The sequence below is a fragment of the Pteronotus mesoamericanus genome, unplaced genomic scaffold, assembly GCF_021234165.1.
Source record: "Pteronotus mesoamericanus isolate MK-2021 breed Mesoamerican mustached bat unplaced genomic scaffold, CSHL_Meso_final scaffold_36, whole genome shotgun sequence".
Classification (NCBI taxonomy): Eukaryota; Metazoa; Chordata; class Mammalia; order Chiroptera; family Mormoopidae; genus Pteronotus; species Pteronotus mesoamericanus.
This window is the reverse complement of record NW_026555313.1, coordinates 11,923,665-11,948,761: the sequence shown is the minus strand read 5'-3', so window position 1 is coordinate 11,948,761 and position 25,097 is coordinate 11,923,665. Positions and strand designations below refer to the sequence as shown.

The window sequence follows — 25,097 nt, the reverse complement described above, 5'->3', positions numbered from 1 at the left end:
TTGTTTTTTTTTCTAGTCAATATATCTTAAAGACCTTTTTACATCAGCCCATATGTATGTACTTTTTTCATTTTAAAGGCACTTTAATCTATTGTAAAACTTAGTTGTAAACCTGTATTTTTCTCCAGTCTTCAATTGATGTACTTTAGATTGTTTATAGTTTGTTGCCCTTACAAATAATGTTGCAGTGAATATTTTCTATGTATATCTTTGGACACTATTTAAGTATAGCTGTAAAAGGAATCCTGAGGAGTGGAATTATGTTTTGTTGTATTAACCAATTTACACTCTTAATAGTCATAGATGAGAATGACTTTTCCCTTCCTTGCTGATAGTCTTATTGAACTTGTTAATCTTTGCCATAGACATTGTTGAGAAACAGAAACTTTCGTTGATTTACATTTCTCTAAGTATGAGTGAAGTTGGGCATATTTTTATAAATGTAGATGATTTTTATTTAGTTGACTAGTCTTATGTTTTGCTTATTTTTTTGCCTTTTTGTGAGAGCCCTTTATAGTTGTCATGTGATATATATAGTTTCTTATCATTTGTAGTTTTCCATTTCTTTTTCTTTTTTTATTCACTTACTCATTCTTAATGTGATCATATTTATCATTTATTTTCTTTGCCCTTTTTGGCCTCTACCTAAAGTGGCTAAAAAACACCATCTAGTATCACCCCACATGATCAAGAACTTTAAGCTTATTATTTTTAGAAATAAAAGGTGTTTGCATATAATTTTATTTTGTTGGAAAATATATTAGCTATGTATTTGAGGAATTTGAAACCTAGAATAGTGCATAATATGAGCAAAACTAATGTGATGGTCTTAACTTAGATATTATAAAGTTAGTATCAGGAACTAACTCATACTATGTAATGTTTTAACCTTTGGATGTCATTCTTGGCAGTTTGTTATGGTGGAAGGACAAAAGAAGGATGCCAGTTTTAAAGGCTTTGAGTAGTCATGAGAACCTTAGACCAGAGAGAATGTTTGAGGATAAGTGGTGAGAAAAGAATAATTAAAGGAAGGAGATCTGTGAACACTGTCAGCATGCAAAGAATAATTGCAATATGATATACTCAGGGTTTCGGAAAATCTTTGGGCTAGAGCTCTTTTAGTTACTTGTTCCTCAAAAGTTCTTCGCCAGAGCGGGGTGTGTGTGTTGTAAAGGGAATACATTTTAATGTGAAAATAGGATTTTTGTTTTAGAAATTAATTACGCAGAAGACTTCTGAAATAGCAGTAATCCTGCAGGTGTCACGGAGATGTTTCTTTTAGAGCATTTACTCATCATTGTAAAAGCTTAGGGAAAGTGAGGGTCCGTTTCTCGCTGTTTGCTGCAGAGCAGTTGCTCTGATATTAGCAAGATGAAATAATGTATTCTTTGGTCAGTGTGTGCCCAACAATTCTTATTTAATGTCTTTATGTGACATCTATTACTGTCCTATTAAGTATGCTAAGTATCTATTGATATTTAAAAAATTAAGCATTAGACATTTAGAATTCTAGTATATCCTCTCATTTATTCTCATCTATTATTCATCTACTAATAGATAGTTTAATTCCTGTTAGAAAATATTCCTACTCCTTAAAATGTTTTGGAATATGAATTTCATGACAGTGAACGTTGCTTCTTTTGAAGGTCTCTTGTGCTTCCGGTTATCTTCTTGAAACTTGTGATCTTTGGTTGGATTTCAGCATATCTTCATTTTCCTCTTTTGATTGAATTTTTAGGTTTGCATACAAGAAGTGAAGAGAAAGAGTAACATTTCTCAAAAAAAAGGTTAGAGTCAAGTAAAATTCAAAGATATGCCTTTGGATAGACAATGATAGAGGTCATTGGCAATTTAATCAAGATTATCATTGGTCCTGGCCTCTGTGGCTCAGTTGGTTGGTTATCCTATACACCAGAATGTTGCGGGTTTGATTCCTGGTCAGGGCATATGCCTGGGTTGCAGGTTCAGTCCCCTGTTGAGCATGTAGGAGAGGCAACTGAGCGATGTTTCTCTTTTGTATGGTGGTTTCTCTCCCTCCCTTCCCCTTTCTCTAAAAATCAATAAGCATATCCTCAGATGAGGATAAAAAAAAAGAATTATCATTGTAAAGAGGGTTTGTTAGTCAGATTTCATAGACTAAATTATGATTATGGGTTATGAGAAGATAGAGATAGAAAGTATAGGTAGGATCCATGGGTTAAATGAAGTGCCTCCTCACTCTACCTTTTTTTTTTCTTTTAAGGTGAAGATACTTAACTATGCTTATATTTTAACAGGAAAGAGTCAGTATCATTTTTAGAAGAAGCTAATACATGGAGAGATGATAGATGGAGTAATTGATCAAGACTCCAAGATTAGTGTGGGTGAATGTAGGATCCAGTGTCCTCATACAAAGTAGAAGCATTAGCTTTTGGTGGTAATGTTAAAGAAATCGAAATTGTGCCTACAGATTTTGGGTGACAGGAGAAAATTATGGGAATTCTTTTTTGAGGACTTAGTACTTTTCAACATATGATCCCCAGAATATTAGTCTTTTTGGTCTGTATATGGAACACAATGAATATGGTATAGCTTCAGAAAAAAAAAAAGTAATGTAATAATACAGCTCACACAATTGAAATGTCTTTGCATTGTTTTGACTTACTGATATTAGCTTATTTTGCTTTTACCAAAAAATATTGGTAAACCTTTGGAACACAATTATCTTAAAATTGTTAGTTCATTTGTACATCATGTTTGCTTCAAGTAATCCTTGGAAACTGAAATTTCGAGAAACATACTTTCTTTTACTCATTCAAATTTGAGAAAAAGTGCTCTGAAGGGGAAGTTATATCAGAGATGTCTCTTGGAACTTACATGACTTTGACAAATTCTTTCTGCTTTTCATCTTATATTTTGTGGATGCTTCTACTTCCTAAATCTGGTTGTATAAAAATAATTTACATGGTATCTGCCTTCAAAGAACTCAAAATATTGAAGAGGCAACTATATAGACATGTGAACAGATACGATACATAAAAAGCGAAGATACTTATACGCCTAGGTAGTTAACTGTTATATTACTTTCATACAAGAAGGGGTGACTTACCTCTTCTGTGATAAGATTTGGAGGAACAGAATCCAGGAAAGTCATATAGGGAAAAGTAGTGAGCTCTTAAAGGATAACCCATGAGGCAGTAGGTGGGGAAGGGCAGCCAGCATGGGGGGAAACATGGAGAGAGAGGGCATGGCATAATTTAGCATTTGCAGATTATATTTTGGAATGTAGATGCAGTAGCATCTTTAAGTCCTGTTAGAATGTTTAGCATGTATTAGCCTCTCTATGAGTGAGAGTAAAATGGTTAAGCAGATACTGCCTTTTTTATCCTGTATATGGTTCCAGAAGCATCCTGTAGTGATAGGTAATAAATAACTCAAGGATTTGAAATAGGTCAGATGTGTAGTTTAGATTCCAGGGTAGTGTGAAGGTTAGTTTGGGAAGTGGAACAGATTTAAAGCTGATATAACTGGTTGGGAGGCTATAGTTGAGACAAGCAGTCATGAACCTGAGGAGTGAATGTAGAGGAGAGGAGGAATTTGAGTTGGCAGCCATGACTTAGTGAGGAAGCTTTTAATTCTGTGGCCCCTTGGAAGGATTTGGTTACTTATCTGTGCATCAGCTCTAGACAGTTTTAAACTGTCCTTGAAGAGATTTCACAGTTGGATTTGAAGCATGATGAACAAAGAACTGATTGGAGGATTCTTCTTTGACTCAGTAATTGGCTCTCACTGGCAAAGGGAACTAGCCTTCTGTGGGTACCAGGTTAAGTGTTCTGTTTGGAATGTTTGTTTCTTTTACTCATTCAGATTTGAAAAAAAAAAATCTGGTCTGAACAGGAGCTTATTTTTGCATCTGACATATCCCTTGGAATTTAAATTAGATAACTTTACAAATTCTTTCTGCTCATATTTCTTTAATTATATTACTGCAGTTACTGTGATTTTTATACATTATTGCATTTGATCCTGATAATGTGAGGGTAAGCATTAATCATTTTCTTACCTCTGTAGCCTCTGAGAGGTTAAGATACTCACCTAACCATAAGCTAATACATGACAGAGTCTGGATTTGAACTCATGTGAACTTGACTGCAAAACTTATTTCTCATAATACTAAGAGAGATTTTTTGAAAGGATGATGCAAGATAATGATTAGTGTTGTAAAGAAGCAGCTTTTAGTGCTTTATGAAGAACTTGGATTAGGAACTGTGAGAATTTAGGAGTCTGTTTTTAGGTATTTATACTTTTATTTTGATGCATATCTATTAGTAGGCATGAATCTATTGACATTTGATGTAGTAGTTTATTAACATTCCTAAAATCTTTCTCCTCAGAAGAAGATGGATTGATGGATGCCTTTTGGCCTTCATTTTTCTGATTCTATCAAACTTAAGCTTATTTGCAAAATGGCTGATTTTCTAAATAAGGGAACTCAATAAGAAATCCTGTATGGGCTTGTGTCTAGATTGCAGTAAACACCCACTGGATTAACTGAGAAAGGCTTTGAGAAATGTTAGGGAAACCACCTCGTCACCCATTTTCTTTTTCCTCTGTTTTTTTAATTTTCTCAGTTGACTGGTGTTGAGATGAAAATGGATGAACTAGAACATAACTTTGTAGGGGGAAAAAAACCCTGGTCAGTGAAGAGAAGCAGAAAAAAGAAGGAAAAGCAGCCAGAAACCCTCTCACTTAAGGGTCTGGTAGTTTTGGCAGACTCTGGAGCATGCCGGCTTCATGAGGGAATAATTGCACTGATTAATACTCTTTAGAATGGACATGACTGTTAACTTGTTTTACATCCTACATACATGTAAAAATTTAATATTTATGATTTCCACATTAAGAACAAGGATAGTAAATTTTCAAAGCAGAGGATTTTGGAATTAATTGAATCGGAAAGAATGCAAATTGAGAAAAGCTATGTTGATTACTAAGTCAAAATTTTTATTGAAATATGATTGGGTTGCCTGGAATTCAAACAAATTACACTTACCAGGCAATAGAAATGATGTGTACCTCAGAATTTAATTTTAAAAAGTGATCGAAACTATTTCCCGTACTAAAAAAGTACAACTAATGATACAAGCAGAATCTCAATCCACAGAAGCATATAAAGAGTAATGAAGTTATCCTGTTTACATAAATACAGTGCCTGTACTGTTTGTCTTAATTAGTTTTTAAAATGTAGACTGAAAGAACTTGAGGGGAACAAAAATATGTTACTTTCTAATGATGTTTTACACAAAATATTTTAGATTTCTTAGTTTAAGCAGCAGAGTATTGCCTTTCACCAGTGTGGGAGGAAAAGCTCAAATGCTGTCTAGGAATAGATTTTGTTTTTTGCCCAAAAAAATAAAAATTCACTATTTAAAAATAATTTCCATGTATGGCTAGTTATTAGGTCAAGTTTTGTTTTGGAGGTCTGTTTATGTTTTTTTTCTGTTTCTCAAAATGTTTGTTGAGAACTCATTTCAGTAGAATATGATGAAATTAAGAATTCAGAGAAACTGATAATATCATAGATATACTCTTTATATTTGAGATTTATAACTTTTTTTCTGCTTTTTAAATTTTTTATCACTCCCCTTTGAGGGTTTTCAAAAACAACTTTAAGTATAATTGACATATAATAAGTTGTACTTATACTCTAAAGTGCAATTTAGTAACTTTTGAAATATGTATATTCTAACAAAACCATCATTCCTGAAAGTGGCCTGGCACCCTTTTAAAATCCCTCTCTCCCACCTCTCTTCACACCCCTCCAACCCCTTTAGACAACCATTTATTTCTGTTTCATTAAAGACTTGTTTGCATTTTCTAAAGTCTTATATACATGGGGTCATATGTCACACACTCTTTTTGGTATGACATCTTTCACTAAGCATAATTTTGAGTTTCATCCATTTTGTTATGTATAACGGTAGTTCATTCCCTCCTTTTTTTAGATGAGTAGTATGCCACTGGTAGATTGATCACAGTTTGTTTTTCCATTCATCCAATGGTGGACATTTAGAGTGTTTCCAGTTTTATCCTATTATAAGTAAAGCTTCTTCGAACATTCAGGTACAAGTCTTTGTATGTATGGCTGTTTTCTTTCCTTTTGAGTAAATACTGAGGAGAAGAATGGCTAGCTCATACGGTAACCATAGGCTTAAATTTTAAGAAACTGCCAAACTGTTTTGCCAGGTGGTTGTATCATTTTACATTACCACCAACAGTATATGACACTCTTAGTTCCTCCACATCCTTCCAGGAACTTTTAATGGTCAGTCTTTCTAATTTTAACTATTTTAGTGGATGTGTAGCAGTATCTCATTATGGCTGTAATTTGCCCTAATGAGTACTAATGTTGGGCATCTACTCATGTGCTTGTTTGTCATCTGGATATACTTTTGTCAGTGCTTAGATGATGTAGTAATTTTACTTCTCTCATTTCTTTATTGGTAACTTGTATCTTTTTTTTTTTTTTTTTTTGATCAGTGAGGCTAGAAGTTTATCAGTTTCATTGATTGTCTTAGCCAGCTTTTGGTTTCATTGCATGTCTTTATTGTTCTGTTTTTTATTAATTTCTACTCTGATCTTTATTTTTTCTTGAATTCTGCTTATTTTGGGTTTATTTTAGTCCTTTTCGTGCTTGCTTAGTTGTCAGCTGAGATCATTAATTTGAGATCTTTTCTAACAGAAGTATTTAATGCTATAAATTTCCCCCTAAGCAGTGCTTTCACCGCATCTTACAAATTCTGATATGTTGTGTTTATATTTCTGTTCAGTTCAAAATACTTTAAAATTTCTCTTTGATTTTGATCTTGACCCATGGGTGATTTATAGGTAAGCTGTGGGTATGCTATTTAGTTTCCAAATAGTTGAAGATTTTCCAATGATCTTTGTTGATGGTCTATAATTTAATTTCATTGTGGTCCGAGAACATAGTTTGTATGACTTGATTCCTTTAAATTTATTGAGACTTGTTTTATGGCTTAGAATATTGTTTATCTTGATAAATATTTGTTACACAGTTAGAATGTGTATTTTACTGTTTTTGTGTGGAGTGTTCCATGAATGTCTATTATGTTTAATTGATAGTGTTATGCTCATCTTCCATATCCTTGCTGATGTTTTTGTTTACTTATTCTATTAAATATTGAGAGTAGAGTGTTTAAATCAGCTGTAATTGTAGCTTTGTCTATTTCTCTTGACAGTTTTGTCAGTATTTTGAAGCTCTGTTATTAGGTGCATAAATGCTCTTTTGTGAATTTGATGTCTTGACTTGTGTGTTATGAAATGACTTTTTTGGTCTCTGGTGATATTTTTTGCTCTGTAATCTAATTTATCTGATGTTAAAGAAGCCACTTCAGCTTTGTTTTGACTGGTTTTAAAACATGATATATCTTTTCTGATTCTTTTATGTTTAACATATTTGTCTTAAAGTGCATTCTTTAGTTGAGTTTTGCTTTATTATCCATGTGACAGTTTTTGCTTTTTAATTCAGATGTTTAGACCATTTACATATTATGTGGTATAATTAGGTTCAAGTCTGTACCTTTCTTGTTTATTTTCTATTTGTCCTGTCCTTTGTGTTCTTTTTCCTCTTTACCTGATTTCTTTTGGATGGAGTATTTTTATGATTGCTTCATTTCTCATATTGTTAATCTTTCTTAGGGCAGTAAACAAGGGCAACTGTATGTTCCAGGAATCTGACATGAAATTTCTCTTTTCTTCTGTGAAGCTTCCATAGTATAGATTTGGTACATTACATTAGTCATAAATTAGTTTAAGTTGTTTGAATAATTCTGGGTTGACTTTGCAAAAGAGCATGTGATCATTGTTTTTATTCTTTGAATGCATTTAAATATGTCATTTCTTTAGCTTATTAGTAATACCACATTGGATGGAAAGAGTTTCTGTAGATGTGTAGAATTATGGTTTGAGTCTAGTGTTTTTCTTTTTTGTTTCCTTGTGTTAGAATGCCCATGGGAAGATTAAATAATGAAGAATAGTTAACATATTATTTACCTCATTGTTAATGGGCCTTTTTCAGTTATCATTATAACTGTCATGAACCATCATGGTATTGTGATGGAACTTTATTAATTTATGGTGGGACATTGAGATTTTATATATTTTTATTCATGAATCATGATCTCTTGGTATTGATGCTTTGTTGAGGCCTATTAAAGTAACATTTGAGTCTTGATGCTGTTGTTTGCATTGTACCTATATTACATATGCTCTTGATCTCCCCTGTTCAAATAGAAGTAGTCCAGAGGGTGAGTCCGTCCATATCCTGAGTGTTGATGAGAAGAACAAGTTGGGAGCCAAGATTATCAAGGCAGAGATGATGGGAAATATGGTAAGGCTTATATGTTGTTCTTTTGGAGAACAGCAATTAAATATTTAAATTTAGATGAGTAATTTTGGAATTTCCATAGCAATCTGGATATAGCACACTTTGAGGATAACTGCTGCGTGTTGATCATTTAAAGAAATTATTGAATATTTCTAAAAACAGAACTGTATGTCTACTTCTAAATAAATTATATACTTTGTCAGATTTCTGAAATTTAAGATTCTAGGGAACTAAGTGCTTTTAATTTCTTTTTTACTATTTGCTTTATTTTTGCATTTCTAACTTGGAATTTAAACAAATTACACTGAGCAACTTATTGAGCATTTTTGAGTGAGATGAAGATATCACTGACTTCTTTCCCTTTAAGTTTATTTTTATTGTAGACAATTATTACAGATGTCTCCATTCACCCCGCAGCCCCCGCCCCCTTGTTCCCATCTCCACCCATCCTTTACCTCCTTCACCCTCCTGGCCATCATAACACTGTTGTCTTTGTCCATGGGTGAGTAGGTGGGGGTGTGTGTGTGTGTGTGTGTGTGTGCGCGCGCGCGTGTGTGTGTGTTCTTTGGCTAATCCCTTCACCTTTATTCATCCAGTGCTCCCCTCCCCTGCCCCTTCGAACAGCTGTCAGTCTGTCTCATATATTCATGCCTCTTTCTTGTTCGTTCGTCAGTTTATTTTGTTCATTAGATTCCACATATAATGAGATCATATGGTATTTATCTTTCTCTGACTGAGTTATTTCACTTAATATAATAATCTCCAGTTCCATCCATGCTGTCGCAAAAGGTAAGAGTTCCTTCTGTCTTTACGGCTGAGTAGTAGTCTATTGTGCAAATGTACCACAGCATTTTTATGTACTCATCTACTGATGGGCACTGGGGTTGTTTTCAGATCTTGGCTATTGTAAATAACACTGCAGTGAACATAGGGGTGTATATACTTTCAAATCGATATTTTAGGATTCTTAGGATATATTTCCAGAAGTGGGATCACTGGATCAAAAGGCAGTTTCATTTTTAATTTTTTCAGGAAACTCCATACTGTTTTCCACTGTGGCTCCACCAGCCTGCGTTTCCTACCAGCAGTGCACTAGGGTTCCCTTTTTTCCACGTACTTGCCAACACTTACTTTTTATTGATTGTGGCTGCTCTGGCAGGTGTGAGGTGATAGACCTCATTGTGGTTTTAATTTGCATCTCTCTTATGACTAGTGATGTTGAGCATTTTTTCATATGTCTCTTGGCTGTCTGTATGTCCTCTTTGGAGGTGTCTGTTCAGATCTTTTGCCCATTTTTTAATTGGATTGTTTGTCTTCCTGATGTTGAGTTGTATAAGTTCTTTATATATTTTGGAAATTAACACCTTATCAGATGTATCATTGGCAAATATGTTTTATAGAGTGGGTTCCTTTTTTATTTGTTGATGATTTCTTTTGCTGTGCAGAAGCTTTTTAGTTTGATGTAGTCCCATTTGTTTGTTTATTTTTGTTTCCCTTGCTCTAGGAGATAATATCAGTAAAAGTATTTCTACAAGGGATGTCTGAGATTTTACTATGTTTTCATCTAGATAACTTTTATGATATCTTTTTTAGTTTTGTGCTGTTAAGGACGTGTATTACTTTCTTAAATTCCTTTACATGGGAACCTAGAATATGAGCTCCTAATAAGGATGGTTAATTAATTTATTCAAATTTTAAGGCAGTGTTTTTGTGTCTGATAATGTGTTAGATACTTCATATAGGTTAGCTCAGTGATTTTCAACTGGTGTGCCACAAGTATTTTTAAAACATGCAATACCTAATTGTTTAGTCAGGGGCGCTGCGCTCTTTTCCCTTAGATTGCTAAATTTAAAAAATAATAACAGTTACTATGACAATTGCCATCTGGTGTGAATGAATCCAAATTATACCTGTTTTCTTTTGTCAGACAGACAAAAAATAAATTTTTTGGTTTGCTGCAGAATTTTAGTAATTAGTTTATGTGGAAAAAGATTGAAAATCACTGGATTAGCTCATTTAATTTTGGTAATAATGTCATTTAAGACTGATTTGCTTCATAATTGAATAGAAATAGGGATGATTTGTAAGAGCTGCATCCATCTATCTATTATCTCTCTCTCTCTCTCTCTCTCTCTCTCTCTCTCTATCTAATCATACTGCCACATTTCTGTTATACATGTTACATTGTACATAGCAGATTAGCAAAGTCAGTTAGCTTTTTATGTTTTGACAGAATAAATTCTCACATGGTCATATGTACATGCAGTGGAGATGCTGTTTTTTGCTTGTCATGTAAATATACTTATATCTTTATGACTTATTGCTTTGATGCAGTTATTTAATATAAATTCCTATAGAGTTCCTAGAGTAAAAATAAAATATATTCAGAATTTTTATCTAACTTATCAACAGTAAAGAAGGTAATATTTTAAGACTTACGATGTCTCCCTTCTTATAAATAAATAAGCTTTTAAGGATTGGAAGTTTATAATATCTAAGAAACTATAAAAATGTAATTCTTAAGGTTATATATTTCTTCCATCTCCCTATCTTCCCTAAATATATATATCCTTGTAATTATTTACTTTAAAAACATAAACAAATGCCACGGGTATTTGAGAAGTTTATAATTGAAATAAATTTGTTTAGAAGTAACATTCTGGGCTGTGATTCGGTAACTGAATTTAGGTGATGGCTACATGGGTGTTTACTATGCTGTTTTTCTTTCTATCATATGAATTTGAAATATTACACAGTGAAGAATTGAACTATATATATTCATACCCGTTTTTCTTGTTTTTCTGTTTGAAGGAATTAGCTGAACAACTTAAAGCCCAACTTGAAAAGGCAAATAAAGTCAAAGAAACTGTAACACAGATATCATCAAAAAAATCTGGGGTACAGGTAAGTATTAAAAGTTTGCGTGTAGGTATAAAATTACCTAGTACAATACTACTTGGCAGTGGTAATATTTTAATGTGAAAAGTGTCTCTTAACTGTGTCAGTGTGTTTATGTGTGTGTGGTGTGTGAATGTTCACTTGTTTTTAAAATTTATTTTCGTATGAATTGTTTTATGTTCCACTAATGTGTCCTGCTGGGGAAAAAAAGCCCAGGCCAAGGAGACCTGCTTTTATTGTGGACTCTGTCATTTACGCTTTGATTTTGTGCAAGACAAACTAGTTTTTAAGTTTTTGCCCTATGGAATAAGAGAGAGACTTGAGTTTGGTGTGCGTGTTATGTAAAACAAATTCTTTTGTTCTATGATTCATTTACCCATCTGTTAGTGAACAAAACAGATAAAATACCTCCTGCATGGAGTTTCAGGTGGGTAGGGAGAAAGAGACAATAAATAATAAAAGTAATAAATTAGTCATCATATTATGTAGTTATTTGCATATAGGTAGTATTTAAACTACAGTATTACATGAAGTCACCATGAGAATAAAGGTAGATAGAAAAAGTTGAAGGGCTGAGTTGGGTGCAGTAGAGTGTTGAGAAGTTTATAGTGAGGTTTATAACTAATTTTAAAGAACTATTCTCAAAGATTAATTTACATAATTTAATGTCAGTATGAGAGGAGATGAGAATGTTAGCAGTGGAGATGAGAATGTGTGAAGTCCCATAAAATTTTCTTCAAGCTAACATTATTAATGACTTAGACAATATTATAGAGAATATATTCATGAAATTGGCTGTTTTTACTAGGTTGTACTAGTTACTATTTTTAAAAAGTTGGTAATTAAGAACTTCTTGCACAGATTAAGGAATTAAGAATGAGAAACTGTGTAGGATTAAAAAGTGGGGACTTAAAGGAAAAGTGCTAAAACCAGGTGTACCATACAGTCATACTTTTGCCAGATTTACTTTTACTTTTTTAGGTGTCATTGTGGCCATAATACTTTTGTATTCTGAAACTTTTGTGCTTTCTTAGTGCTCACTGTATTAGCTACTAGATCTTCCTACAGTATAGGCCCGTTTTTCAGCCTCACCTCCAAAGCTGTTTTACGTATAACCTTCATGTCCCTTCGCCATTTACATGTGCTATTAATTAAGGTGGCTTTCAGTTTCTCTCTGCCTCCTTTATGATTCCTAAGTATTCTCAATGGACTTTTACCTTTTCATATTTGTATTCTTGTCATCACCCTCTAATCTATACCTATCTTTTTCCTGACACTGTGTATGAAAAGGGTTCTTTTAAAGTTGTGGCTGGACTTCAGGTATTCTTGAAATTGAAAGCATTTCAACTGAAAAAATTGAAAGCAGATCTTCTGTTAAATAACATTTCTTCTTCTGATTAAAAATACTGTAGAGTAATTGACAGATTGTATCTCATCCCTTGAACATATACCTCTATATTATAATTGATGCCCTTAGGTGTTGTAGCTCCTCCCAGCTTTTGAATATTGGACCTCATAACTCAGTGGAGTAGAATTCAAAGTTGTCTTCAAAGTGGTGTACAAAGTAGAATTTCTGTTTGTGAGCTCCTTTTGGAAACTGTTTAGTTCTTTGAAGCTCTCAAAGACACATTTTTATCCAAAGGATTCTTTGACCACAAAGAAAATTTATCTTCTTTGCAGAGATGGGATACTTGCACATTTAGTTCAGGTTTTATTGAAACAAACCGCTGCCAACAATCCTGAAATAATTTTCTACTGCCATTAAAGTCATTTATTCCATCAGGGTCAGGGCCTGATGGCTTATCTACCTTTCAAAGTACAGTAGTTTTGTTAAGACATGAAAATAGGATTCAAATTTGTTTACCACACCACAGAAATGTGCTGAATTTTTAGAGGAAAACCCTGAAATATTTCGGATAGAAATTTCACCCTTTCAGAGAATAGAAAATCCTGTTCGTTGAACTGGGAGGAATCCTCTCATTTTTTTAGCTTGTTAGAAATGATAGATTATATGAATAAGGTAGATCTCTTGATTTAATGATCTATGAATATCATTTGGCTTTAGTGAAACACCATCAGCGCTTGTAATTATTGGTTTGCTTACTTCTAGTCCCCTTTATGGGATGAACTATTCAGTATTTAGGGGAAGGGCTATTTCTTTTAGTTCATTTCTAGTGTCTAAGGTAATGCTTGATACATGGTAAATAACCAAGAAATACTTGAAATATTTGCTGTATGAGTGCCTACAATTTATTTTCTTCCCTATAGTTTTCTATTGTAAATCTTAAAACTCCAAGAATTTAGTAAATCCTCTAGTCTGGCCTTCCTATGAGTGTAGCTTCCTTATCTAAATACTAACCCAGTTGCCTAGTATCTTCATCTGACTGGGCTTGGGCACTGAGTGATAAGATCTGTCAAGTTAGGGAGGATTTCCGGTTCTGTATCCGGGCAAATCTAATCATATTATTTAACATATATTTAATGCTAGTCTGCCCTTCTTTAACGTCTGCCAGTTATCAGTTCTTCTGTGGAATCACATCATAGACATTAAGGGAATTCAGCTCTGTACTTTTTCTTTTCCCTAGCAGTGTAGGAAATTCAGTGCATTATTCCTGCAAAAAATTTACTGCAGTAAATAATAAAATAGTCACTGCATAGTGAATGGTGCAGTGGCTTTAGTGTTTAGTTCATGCTGCTGGCAAAGAAGAGAAATGCATTATTATAACCCACAAGCAGCTGTGTGGAGATGGTTTCATAGACACCCTCTTGAAAGCAATTGGGGAAATTAACTGAAGGCCTTAGAGGGTCATAGAGAACCATTAACTAATAACTAATGAAAGAAATAGATAAACTCATCTGTGGCATTTTGTACCTAAAGTCAGGCACTTGAAAGTACTTCCAATAGTTTGACCATAATTTATTATGACTGTAACACCGCCTTTTGAATCTGATTCTTAGATACATTTTAAGTTCACTATGTTACCATTGCTGTGATCCTAGACTATGTGTATACCTAGTCTATTTTTCCTCTTTGTTTTGGCATTGCAACATCTGCAGCCGATACCCATAAAGATTGTAAAACAAAAAAATTAATTACAAGATTAAAAAAGTACAGTAATGATTTGCCTTTCATTTTTAAGCAGTGAGGTTTGACTTTTATGTAAAAAATACTTTTTTAAAAATTAAAAATTTTTTATCATTCTTTTATTAAACTTACTGGGATGATATTAATAGGATCATATAGGTTTCAAGTGTACATTTCTGTGATACATGATCTCTACACTGCACTGTGTGCCCACCACCCAAAGTCAAACCATCTTCCATCACCACATATTTGGCCCCCTTTACCCGTTACTGCCTGTACTGCTTCCCTCTGGGAACCACCATACTGTTGGCCGTGTCTTTGAGTTTCAGTTTTATATCCCACACCTGACTGAAATCATATGGTTCTTAGCTTTTTTCTGACCGATTTCTTTTACTTAGCATAATGTTCTCAAAGTTCATCCATGTTGTTGCAAATGGCAGTATCTTATATATTTTTTTTTAATGTCTGAGTAATATTCAATTGTATATGAGGTCTGTCTGGAAAAAGTCAAGCCATTATTAATATAACAAGGATGGTTTGTGTGACATCGATGTAACTTGGCAGCCAAGGAGAGTGGGCTGAAATGCACATGTGTGAACAATGGTGACTTCACTGTACTAGTCAGTGGGGGCAGTAGACGCTGTTGAGTGAGCGTGTGTACTGTGTGGCTGTCGCATTCAAAATGACTGAGTGAGGAGAGCAGTGATGAATCTGCATCAAATTTTGCATTAAGCTTAAACATTACTGCATGGAAACTATTTGGATGATTCAGAAGGCCGCAGCTATGAGCAACTGGTGATTGGCAGCTTCATCATGACACCTGTTCATGCATCATGTCTCATGCAGTGCCGAGCTTTTTGGGGAAGCATCAAATCACCCAAGTGACTCAATCCCACTACAGCCCAGATTTGGTACCCTGTGACTTCTGGCTTTTCCCAAAACTAAAATCACCTTTAACAGGGAAGAGGTTTCAGACTGTCAGTGAGATTCAGGAAAATACAACAGGGCAGCTGATGGCAATGGGGAGAACTGTGTGAGGTCCCAAGGTGCCTACTTTGAAGGGGCCTGAGGTGTCATTGTCCCATGTGCAATGTTTCTTGTATCTTATTTCTTCTTCAATAAATGTCTCTATTTTTCATATCACATGGCTGGATACCTTTTGGACAGACCTTGTATATATACCACATCCTCTTTATCCAGTCCTCTATCAGAGGACACTTTGGTTGTCTCCATGTCTTGTCCATTGTGAATAATGCTACAGTGAACATAGAGATGCATATATCTTTGCAAATAAATGTGTTTGACTTTTTGGGTTGATACCCAGAAGAGGGATTGCTGAGTCATATCGTCACTCTATTCTTAATCTCTTGAGAAACCACTATAGTGATTTCCGTAGTGGCTGTACCAGTTTACATTCCTAGCAGCAGTGAATGGGGGCTCCTTTTTCTTTACAGTCTCTCCAGCACTTGTTATTACCTGTCTTGTTGATCACAGCCATGCTAACAGATGTGAGGTGGTATATCATTGTAGTTTTGGTTTGCATTTCCTTAGCAGCTAGTGAAGTAGCTTAGTAGCTAGTGAAGATATATGAACATCTTTTCATATATCTGTTGGTCATTTGTGTGTCTTCTTGGGAGAAGTGTCTGTTTAGGTCTTCTGCTCTTTTTTTAATTGGATTGTTTGTTTATTGTTGAGTTGTATGAATTCTTTGTATATTTTGTATATTAACTCCTTGTTGGAGCTGTTGTTTGCAAATATCTATTTGTTTGGTTGCCTTTTTGTTTTCGTCTTGGTTGCTGTGCTGTGCAGAAGCTTTTTAATTTGATATAGACTCATTCACTTATTTTTACCTTTACTTCCCTTGCCTTTGGGGTCCAATTCCTAAAATGTTCTCTATGGCCAAAGTGTATAAGTTTAGTATCTATGTTTTCCTCTCTGTAATTTATTATTTCAGATCCTTTATTTAGAGCTTTGATCCATTTTGAGTTAATTTTTGTATATAGGGACAAACTGTAATCTAGCTTCATTATTTTGCATGTGACTTTCCTATTTCCCCAGCACCATTTAGTGAAGAGACATTCTTTTCTCCATTGTGTGTTTTTGGCTCTTTGTCAAAAAATATTTGCCTATATACATGTGGTTTCATTTCTGACCTCTTAATTCTGTTCCATTGGTTTGTATATCTGGTTTTTCTGCCAATACCATGCTGCTTTGATTATCGTGGCTCAGTAATATAATTTGAAGTCAGGTAGCGTGATACTTTCAGCTTTGCTCTTTTGTTCTCAGGATTGCTTTGGCTATTTAGGGTCTTTTATGATTCTATATAAATCTGATTTTTTTTTTGTTCTATTTCTTTAAAAAATGACATTAGAATTTTGATGGAGATTCCGTTAAGTTAAAAATATTGCTTTGGGTACTGTGGCCATTTTAACTATGTTGATTCTCCCAATTCATGAACATGGAGTACCTTTCCATTTCATTGTATATTTTTCACTCTCTTTTAATGATGCTTTGTATTTTTCAGTATATAAGTCCTTCACATCCTTTATTAAGTTTATTTCTAGGTATTTTATTCTTTTGCTTGCAATTGCAAAAGTTTCATTGTTAGTACATAGGAAAGCAGTGGATTTTTGTGCCTTGATTTTGTCTCCGGCAACTTTACTGTATTTGTTTATTGTTTCTAATAGTATTTTGGTGGAGTGTTTAGGGTTTTTTACATCACGTCATCCAAAAAAAATGACACTCATACTTCTTCATTCCTAATTTGGATATCTTCTATTTCTTTTTCTTGCATGATTGCTTTGGCTAGGACTTCCAGAACTGTGCTGAGTAAGAGTGGTGAAAGTGGGCATGCTTGTTTTGTCCTGATTTTAGAGGAAAAGCTTTCAGCTTTTCACCATTGGATATGCTATTGGCTGAGGGTTTGTCATATATAGCTTTTATTATGTTGAGGTACTTACCTTCAATACCCATTTTATTAAGTATTTCAATTATAAATGGATATTGTATCTTAACTGCTTTTTCTTTATCTATTGATAGATATGATTTTTATCTTTTGTTAATGTGGTATATCACGGTGATTGGTTTCCATATGAGCCATCCTTGTGACCCTGAATGAATCCCACTTGATTGTGATGTTATTATTTTTTTAAATGTATTATTGTATTCAATTTGCTAGTATTTTGTTTAGGATTTTTGAATCTGTATTCATCAGAGATATTGGTCTTTAGTTTTCTTTTTTGTGTGTTATCCTTGCCAGGTTTTGGTATCAGTCTTATGTTGGCCTCATAAAATGTGTTAGGAAGTATTGCCTCTTCTTTAATGTTTTGGAAGAATATGAGAAGGATACATATCCAGTCTTCTTTAAATGTTTGGTAGAATGCACTAGTGAAGCCATCTGGTCTGGACTTTTATTTTTGGGGAGGTTTTTGATGGTTGTTTCAATTTCCTCATTTTTGTCAGTCTATTTAAATTTTCTAGTTCATTATTCAGTCTAGAAAGATTAGATATTTCAAGGAACTTACACTTTTCTTCAAGGTTATTGAATTTGATGTCAGTCTTTCCTAGTATCCTTGTATGATTCTTTGTATATCTGTGATGGCTGTGGTAACTTCTCTTTCATTCCTGATTTTTTTTTATATGGGTCTTTTCACTTTTTTTCTTAGTGAGTCTCGCCAGGGGTTTGTTAATTTTATTAATCTTTTGATAGAACCGGCTCTCTGTTGTGTTAATTTTTAGTAGGGTTTTCTGTTCTCCATTTCATTCACTTCTGCTCTAATTTTCATTATTTACTTTTTTTCTGCTGACTTTGGGTTGCTTTTATTCTTCTTTTTCTAGTACTTTAAGATGTAATGTTACATTTTTTACTTGGGATTTCTCTTGTTTCTTGAGATAGGACTGTAATGATACAAGCTTTCCTCTTACTACTGCTTTCACTGCATCCTGGAAGCTTTGCTATGTCATATTGTTGTTCTCATTTGTCTCTATATATCTTTTGATCTCACCTATTATTTCTTCTTTATCCAGTCATTTTTTAATAATATGTTGTTTAATATCCACTTATTTGTGAGGTTTTTTGCTTCATTTTTTGTAGTTTCAAAGCATTGTGGCTAGAGTATTTGCCTAATATAATTTCAGTCTTCTTTAATTTTTAGAGGCTAGTTTTGTGACCCAACATATGGTCTGTCCTTGAGAATTTTCCATGTGCAGTGAAGAAGAATGTATAGTCTGATGTTTTGGGATGAAAGGCTCTGTAAATGTCAATTATGTCCATTTGGTCTAATTTAAGACTGATATTTCTTTATTGATTTTTCTGGTTAATCTACCTAGAACTGTCCGTGGAGTGGTAATATTAAGGACATTTGATGAGCAAATATATAGTGGCAAGAAGGTTACTTAGGATGTTACTATAATACTCTAAGCAAGAGATGATGAGTCATTGAACTAGGGCAATGTCTGAAGAAATTAAAATGATGAGATATGTACAGGATGGAAGGCAAGATAAAACCGTACTATTTGATGACAACTTGAATGTGCGTCCGGAAGAAGTAGTTAAGGACTTGGTTTACTTGGTATTTCTGGGTAGACAGGAACTTAACAAATACCATAAATTTTTTCTGATTCACTGTGACATAATTTCAAATATTTTTCTTTTGTGCTTCTTTGTTTATTTTTAGATTTTTTGGTGTTATTCATTTTCTCCCGATTAATTTTAATTTCTCTTCCTGATAAACCTTTGTTAGCAACTACTTACTATATGTTGTGTGTTGTTTTTTTTTTAAAGATTTTATTTATTTATTTTTAAAGAGAGGGGAAGGGAGCGAGAAAGAAAGGGAGAGAAACATCAAAGTGTGCTTGCCTCTTGTGTGTGCTCTACTGAGGACCTGGCGCACAACCCAGGCATGTGTCTTGACTGAGAATCGAGCCAGTGACCCTTTGGTTTGCAGGCTGGTGCATAATCCATTGAGCCACGCCAGCCAGGGCTATCTTCAGTAGTTAATTGTATTCAGAAACTTTGGTACCTGCATGTCTTGTTCATCATTTATGACATTGGATTATGTAATATAAAAATAATTCTGAGTATTATGAGTTCATTGATTAAATAGAATGAAATGAAATAGAATATTAAAAAATAAAAAGTCATTCATTGTTTTTTATTTACTATTTATATCGGTTATGGACATATCTTTTTATATTGCCCACAGTTTCATTGCAAAACCAGGTAGTCTCGTAAAATATATCAAATCAACCATTAAAATTTGCCTTTGTTGTTGAGTCCTTTAATAAGGTGGGCAAATTTTTGTTTATGTGAAATAAGTTTTCCATAATTAAAAACAGATCACCAGTAAAAGGAGCATTGTTAACTTTTTCCTTGTAAAAAGTGACAGTGTTTGGCCCTGGTTGGGTGGCTTAGTTGGTTGGAGCATTGTCCCATACACCAAAAGGCTGTGGGTTTGATTCCTGGAAAAGGCACATTCCTGGGTTGCTGGTTCAGTCCCCGGTCAGGGAGCATACAGGAGGCAACTGATCAGTGTTTCTCACATCGATGTTTCCCTCTCTGTTTCTCTCTCCCTTCCTCTCTCTCTAAAATCAATGGAAATGTTCTTTGGTGAGGATTTAAAAAAAAAATGAAAGTGTTTGATATATGATCTTATCTATGAGTGAATGGAACCTAATCAGCAAAACAAACAAATGAGCAAAATAGAACCAGAGACTTGAAAATAAAGAACAAACTGACAGTGACCAGAGGGGAGGCAGGAGCAGGGATCACTGGGGAAGAAGGGGAAGGGGCAAGCAAAGGAACATGAACAGGGGACTCATGGGCATGGACAGTGGGGGGGATGGACAGTGGGAGTTGGGAGAGAATGATGTAGGGGAGAGCAATGGGGAAAAAGGCAGGACAACTGTAACTGAACAATATAAAAAATATGATAATAAAAACATGTGAATTGGTATAACCCCTGTGAAAGGTACTTTTACAATTTCAATTAAAATTGTATATATGTGTATATGTATGAAAAATATATATACTTTTACCTAAAAATATAAAAAAATAAAATGTCATTTTCACTAATTCATTTTATTAGAGACATGGACTAATAGAAAAATAGAAATAGCAGGTAATGGAAAGAGTTTAGAGATAGAAATTGCATGGGATTTTGAAGCCAAAGATTTAGAATTGGGTATGGAGCCTCCTCCTTTATTGTATGTGCTACTTAGTATCCTCATTAGTAAGATGTGGCTTAATAATAGCTGTGTTACAGGGTTGTTAAAGTTAAATGAGGTATATTTTAGAACTTTATGAAATTATAATTATATTAATATCAACTTCATCTGGAAAAATTGTGTTGGATTTCTTTGAAGAGGAAAAATATAAGGCAGCTTTAAGATTTCACTGCTGTTTTTGATATATGAAAATTAACATTTGTTGTTCTTAAATATATTTTATAATTGTCAAATTAACAAATTTTTCACATCTCAATGAATTCTATTATATTAATGTGTAAAAATTCTAAAATGTTAGTCAACATTAAAAGAAATTTAAATTTTCTCCTCTCCTCCCTCCCAGACCTGGCAAATGCTGAAAGGAACCTGGTTAGAAATATAAATTTATATTCTCATAGCTAGCTTCATATGTAAGGATTACAAAAGAGCAATGATAAAAGAAGATTGAAGCATTGAATTGGTTTTTCATATTATTTAAGAGCCAGATATTATACTGGCTCTAGAAAATATCTACTTAACAAAATTAAAATTAGTAGTGGTTAAACATGTCCCTCAAATAATCCACATTTTTTTTTTTAATCCTCACCCAGAAACATGTTTTCATTGCTTTTTTAGAGAAAGGGAGAGAGAAACATCGATGTTAGAGAGAAGTATCTGTTGGTTGCCTCCCATATGTGCCTAGACCAGGGATTGAACCTGTAATGTAGGCATGTGCCCTGACTGGGAGTCAAATCCACAACCTTTAGGCTACAGGATGATGCTCCAACCAACTGAGTCACACTAGCCAGGGCTAAATAACCCACTTTTAAAATTGTGAAATAAGCTATCGTTTAGTCTTAAATATTACTCACAATTTTTTTTAATCCTTACTCAAGGACATTTCGTTTATTGCTTTTAGAGAGAGAGGAAGGAAGAGAGAGAAACATTGGTGTGAGAGCATCAATTGGTTGCCTCCTGTACACACCCGGACTGGGGAACAAACCCACAACCCAAGCATGTGCCCTTACCGGGAATTGAACCCGCAACCTTTCAGTTACGGGACAACACTCCAAACAACTGAGCCACACCGGCCAGGGCATAATTTTTTAGTAATGACTTTCCACAGTAATATTTAATTTTCTCAGGCCTGAACATGTCTCATATTCTATTAGCAGCTTTATGAGAGAGAGGTTAGTCAGGCCATTATTACACCAATTTGAAAGGTAAAACAATAATACTGAGCCTAAACTAAATATGTACTTTCATTTTAATTCTAAAGCATACCCTGGAAGGATTTCAGAATTGATAAAATGGCCTGAACAGTTTAAAAGATGTGATCATTGAATATATTTTCAGTTTACATGGTTATCTCTACAACCTAATGAAGTTGGAAAATTATTGAGCTGCATTTCAGAGTGCTATAATTAGAGGTGCAGTAATGCTTTGAAGCCTTCACTCTACAAAAATGTAGCAATCACAGCCAAAATATAAAATGAGAAAATTAGAAGAGATGTAACGTGGCTCAAAAATAAAGATACGCTTCTTTGGGAATAGGAAACTGAACAGGAGCTGGAGTTCCTAGGGATCCAACTTAGAACTAGGCAGCATGGCTGAGAATTGAGCTCGTCTGCATTGATAGGAGTTAAAAGATCCCCTCACACAGTTTCTCTGCACCTGAACCAGGTTTGAGGGTTTATGTAAAATGAGTCTGGAAAATGCTTTGAATATTTAAGCCTGTATCTCATAGGAAATTTTTTAAGACAGAAAGTCCAGAGAAGGTGCACCTAGCTTTTAGCCATGTGAAATATCTCCAGTATTACAGTGTAAGATATTATTGTAAGAACTGGGAATCCTGATGGACTGAGTACAGACAGTGTCAAAACTACCTTTTAGTGAGGATTAAGCGTAGGCAGAGAGACAGGAAGGAAGGAATAAAAACTCCCCCATAAGATAAGCTTGTATACCAGCATACCAGGAAACATTAGTTTTCCCTGAGAAAGATAGTAAAAAATAATTGGGATATAAACATTTATTGCCAGTAAATTTAAAATGGTACAGCAGTCTTAAAATGGTTTTAAAATTAATTATGTTTAGTAACTTCATTTATGAGAACATAATGTTCATAAAAAGAATACAATATTATGAAATAAAACCAGGCAAAATAAAACAATAATAAGTGGATATGAACAAGAAACATAGTCTGTGAATTTTAGGGATGAGATTGGATAAATCCCAGGCAGGACTCACTCAAAGAAAGAATGAATTAGTTAAATGAAAGTTAACTAAGAATTAGAGCTAATATTTATTTATCACTTACTTTTATAGCTGGCCATCGTTCAAAATACTTGACATGTATTAATATATTTGATCCTGAAAACACCTTATTATTGTTTATTTTACAAATGAGAAAATTTGAGGTGATTGAATAACTTGAAAGGTTGTACAATGAGGCAGGATTGGAATATGGGCATTCTGGCTCTGGAGTCCACACCGGCACAATGTGCTACCTGCGGTATGAGCCAATAAGAACACAGAGGAGAATAGAGAAAATGTATCAGAGAGTGGATGTGAGATATGATGGATAGATAAAAGCTGAAATTATTGAAATAGAAAACCAAAAATAAGTAGAAGTGATAAGAAAAACCAAAACCAAGAGTATTTTTTGGAAAAAAAAAACCCCTGGTAAAATAGCTAAGCCTCTAGAAAGACTAATGGGGGCAGGGAATAGAAGACAAAAATGAACAGTATTTAGGAATTGAAAAGAGGACATAACTAAAGCTGCTATGAAGCCATCTGATGCCTTTATGGGATTAGAGAAAGGTGCCTCCTATGAGCACATGCAGTCCTGAAAATGTCTTTGTGTAAATAAAAAAATAGCCTTGAATCAGGATATACGTATCAGTGATATAATGTAGCTTGGTGTTTAGCTTACTCACTGCTTTGGCTGGGTACTTATATATGTGTGAACAACCTGCTCTCTGGACATAGTTAGACATACAGTAGAGATTGTTCAAAAATCATGAAAATACTAAGAACAATAAGAAAAATAGAAACAGATTCTACATGGCTTTCAATGATGACAAACTTGCAGACCAACTGGTGGGAAAATCTGATTTAATGGAAGATTTTTCCTTTATTTCCAAAATGCTAGAAAAGGTTTTCAAATAAACATTTATAATTTTTGATACCAGCTTTGAATAAAAGCAGTGTATGCTTTTCCCTTTTCTTTTTAACCAATGTATTACATACAAACTGTGTTAAATGGCCTATATCAAAGAGTAACAATATCTCAAGCCCTTTCCAGACTTCACCCATCCTAGAGGCACTTACAGTTCTTAGCTATTTCTTCTGGTATTTACTTCTCTATTTCTAAGCAAAGTTGTCTCTTGACTGTGTAAATTAGACACTGCTAAGTCATATTATATTATGATTACCTTTCTTTTATGTAAAATTTTTTTTGTTAATTGGTATTAATATTTGCTTTATTTATTTATTTGATTGCTTTAATTTCTTTGGCCTGTCGGCCATAGTTTGTTTATCCTGATATAGACTCCTAAATAAGCCCCATATTCTGTATTAATGTAGTAGCAAATATAGAACTTAGTCATGACTTCTAGTCCTATTTATTTTTTTATTGTGTTTTTTCCATTATCATAATCCCCTTTCCCCCAGCAATCACAACACTGTTGACCATGTCCATGAGTCCTTTTTCCTTTTGCTTGATCCCTCCACTCCTAACCCCCTACCCATGCTGTCATCCTGTTCTCTATCTATGAATCTCTCCCTGTTTTGCTTGTTTGTTCAGATTGTTCATTAGATTCCACATATGAGTGACATCACGTGGTATTTGTCTTTGTCTGAATGGCTTATTTCACTTAGCATAATGTTCTCCAGGTCCATCCATGCTGTCACAAAGGGTAAGTTTTTCTTTTTACAGCTGAGTAGTATTCTACCATGTAAATGTCCCATAGTTTTTATCCACTCATCTACTGATGGACACTTAGGCTGCTTCCATATCATGAGGATTGTAAATAACACTGCAATGAACATAGGTGTACGTATGTTCTTTCGAACTAGTATTTTTTGAACTAGTTCTTTTGAATTAGTATTTCTGGTTTCTTTGGATATATTCCCAGAAGTGGGATCAGTGGATCAAAAGGCAGATCCATTTTTAATTTTTTGAGATATCTCCATACTGCTTTCCACATTGGCTATACCAGTCTTCATTCCCACCAACAGTCCAAAAAAGGTTCCCTTTTTCTCCACATCGTTGCCAGCACTGTTGTTTGTTGATTTATTGATGATAGCCATTGGACAGGTGTGAGCTGATAACTCACTGTGGTCTTAATTTGCATTCCTCTGATAATTAGTGAAGTTGAGCATCTTTTCATATGTCTATTTGCCATCTGTATATCCTCTTTGGAGAAGTGTCTATTCAGCTCCTTGTGCATTTTTTAATTGAGTTTTTTGGTTGTGTGTGTGTGTGTGTGTGTGTGTGTGTGTGTGTGTTGAGTGTTGTAAGTT

At 34.1% G+C, this 25,097-nt stretch overlaps 1 protein-coding gene across 1 annotated transcript in view; it reads left to right on the top strand.

Annotated features, from left to right (window-relative positions):
- Nucleotides 1–25,097, top strand: part of CWF19L2 (CWF19 like cell cycle control factor 2) — a 107,902-nt gene that overhangs the window by 30,218 nt on the left and 52,587 nt on the right. Inside the window, exons 9-10 of the mRNA XM_054592499.1 lie at nucleotides 8,293–8,389; nucleotides 11,198–11,290. Of these exons, the coding sequence (XP_054448474.1) occupies nucleotides 8,293–8,389; nucleotides 11,198–11,290 (190 nt within the window). The remainder of the gene's footprint in view (nucleotides 1–8,292; nucleotides 8,390–11,197; nucleotides 11,291–25,097) is intronic.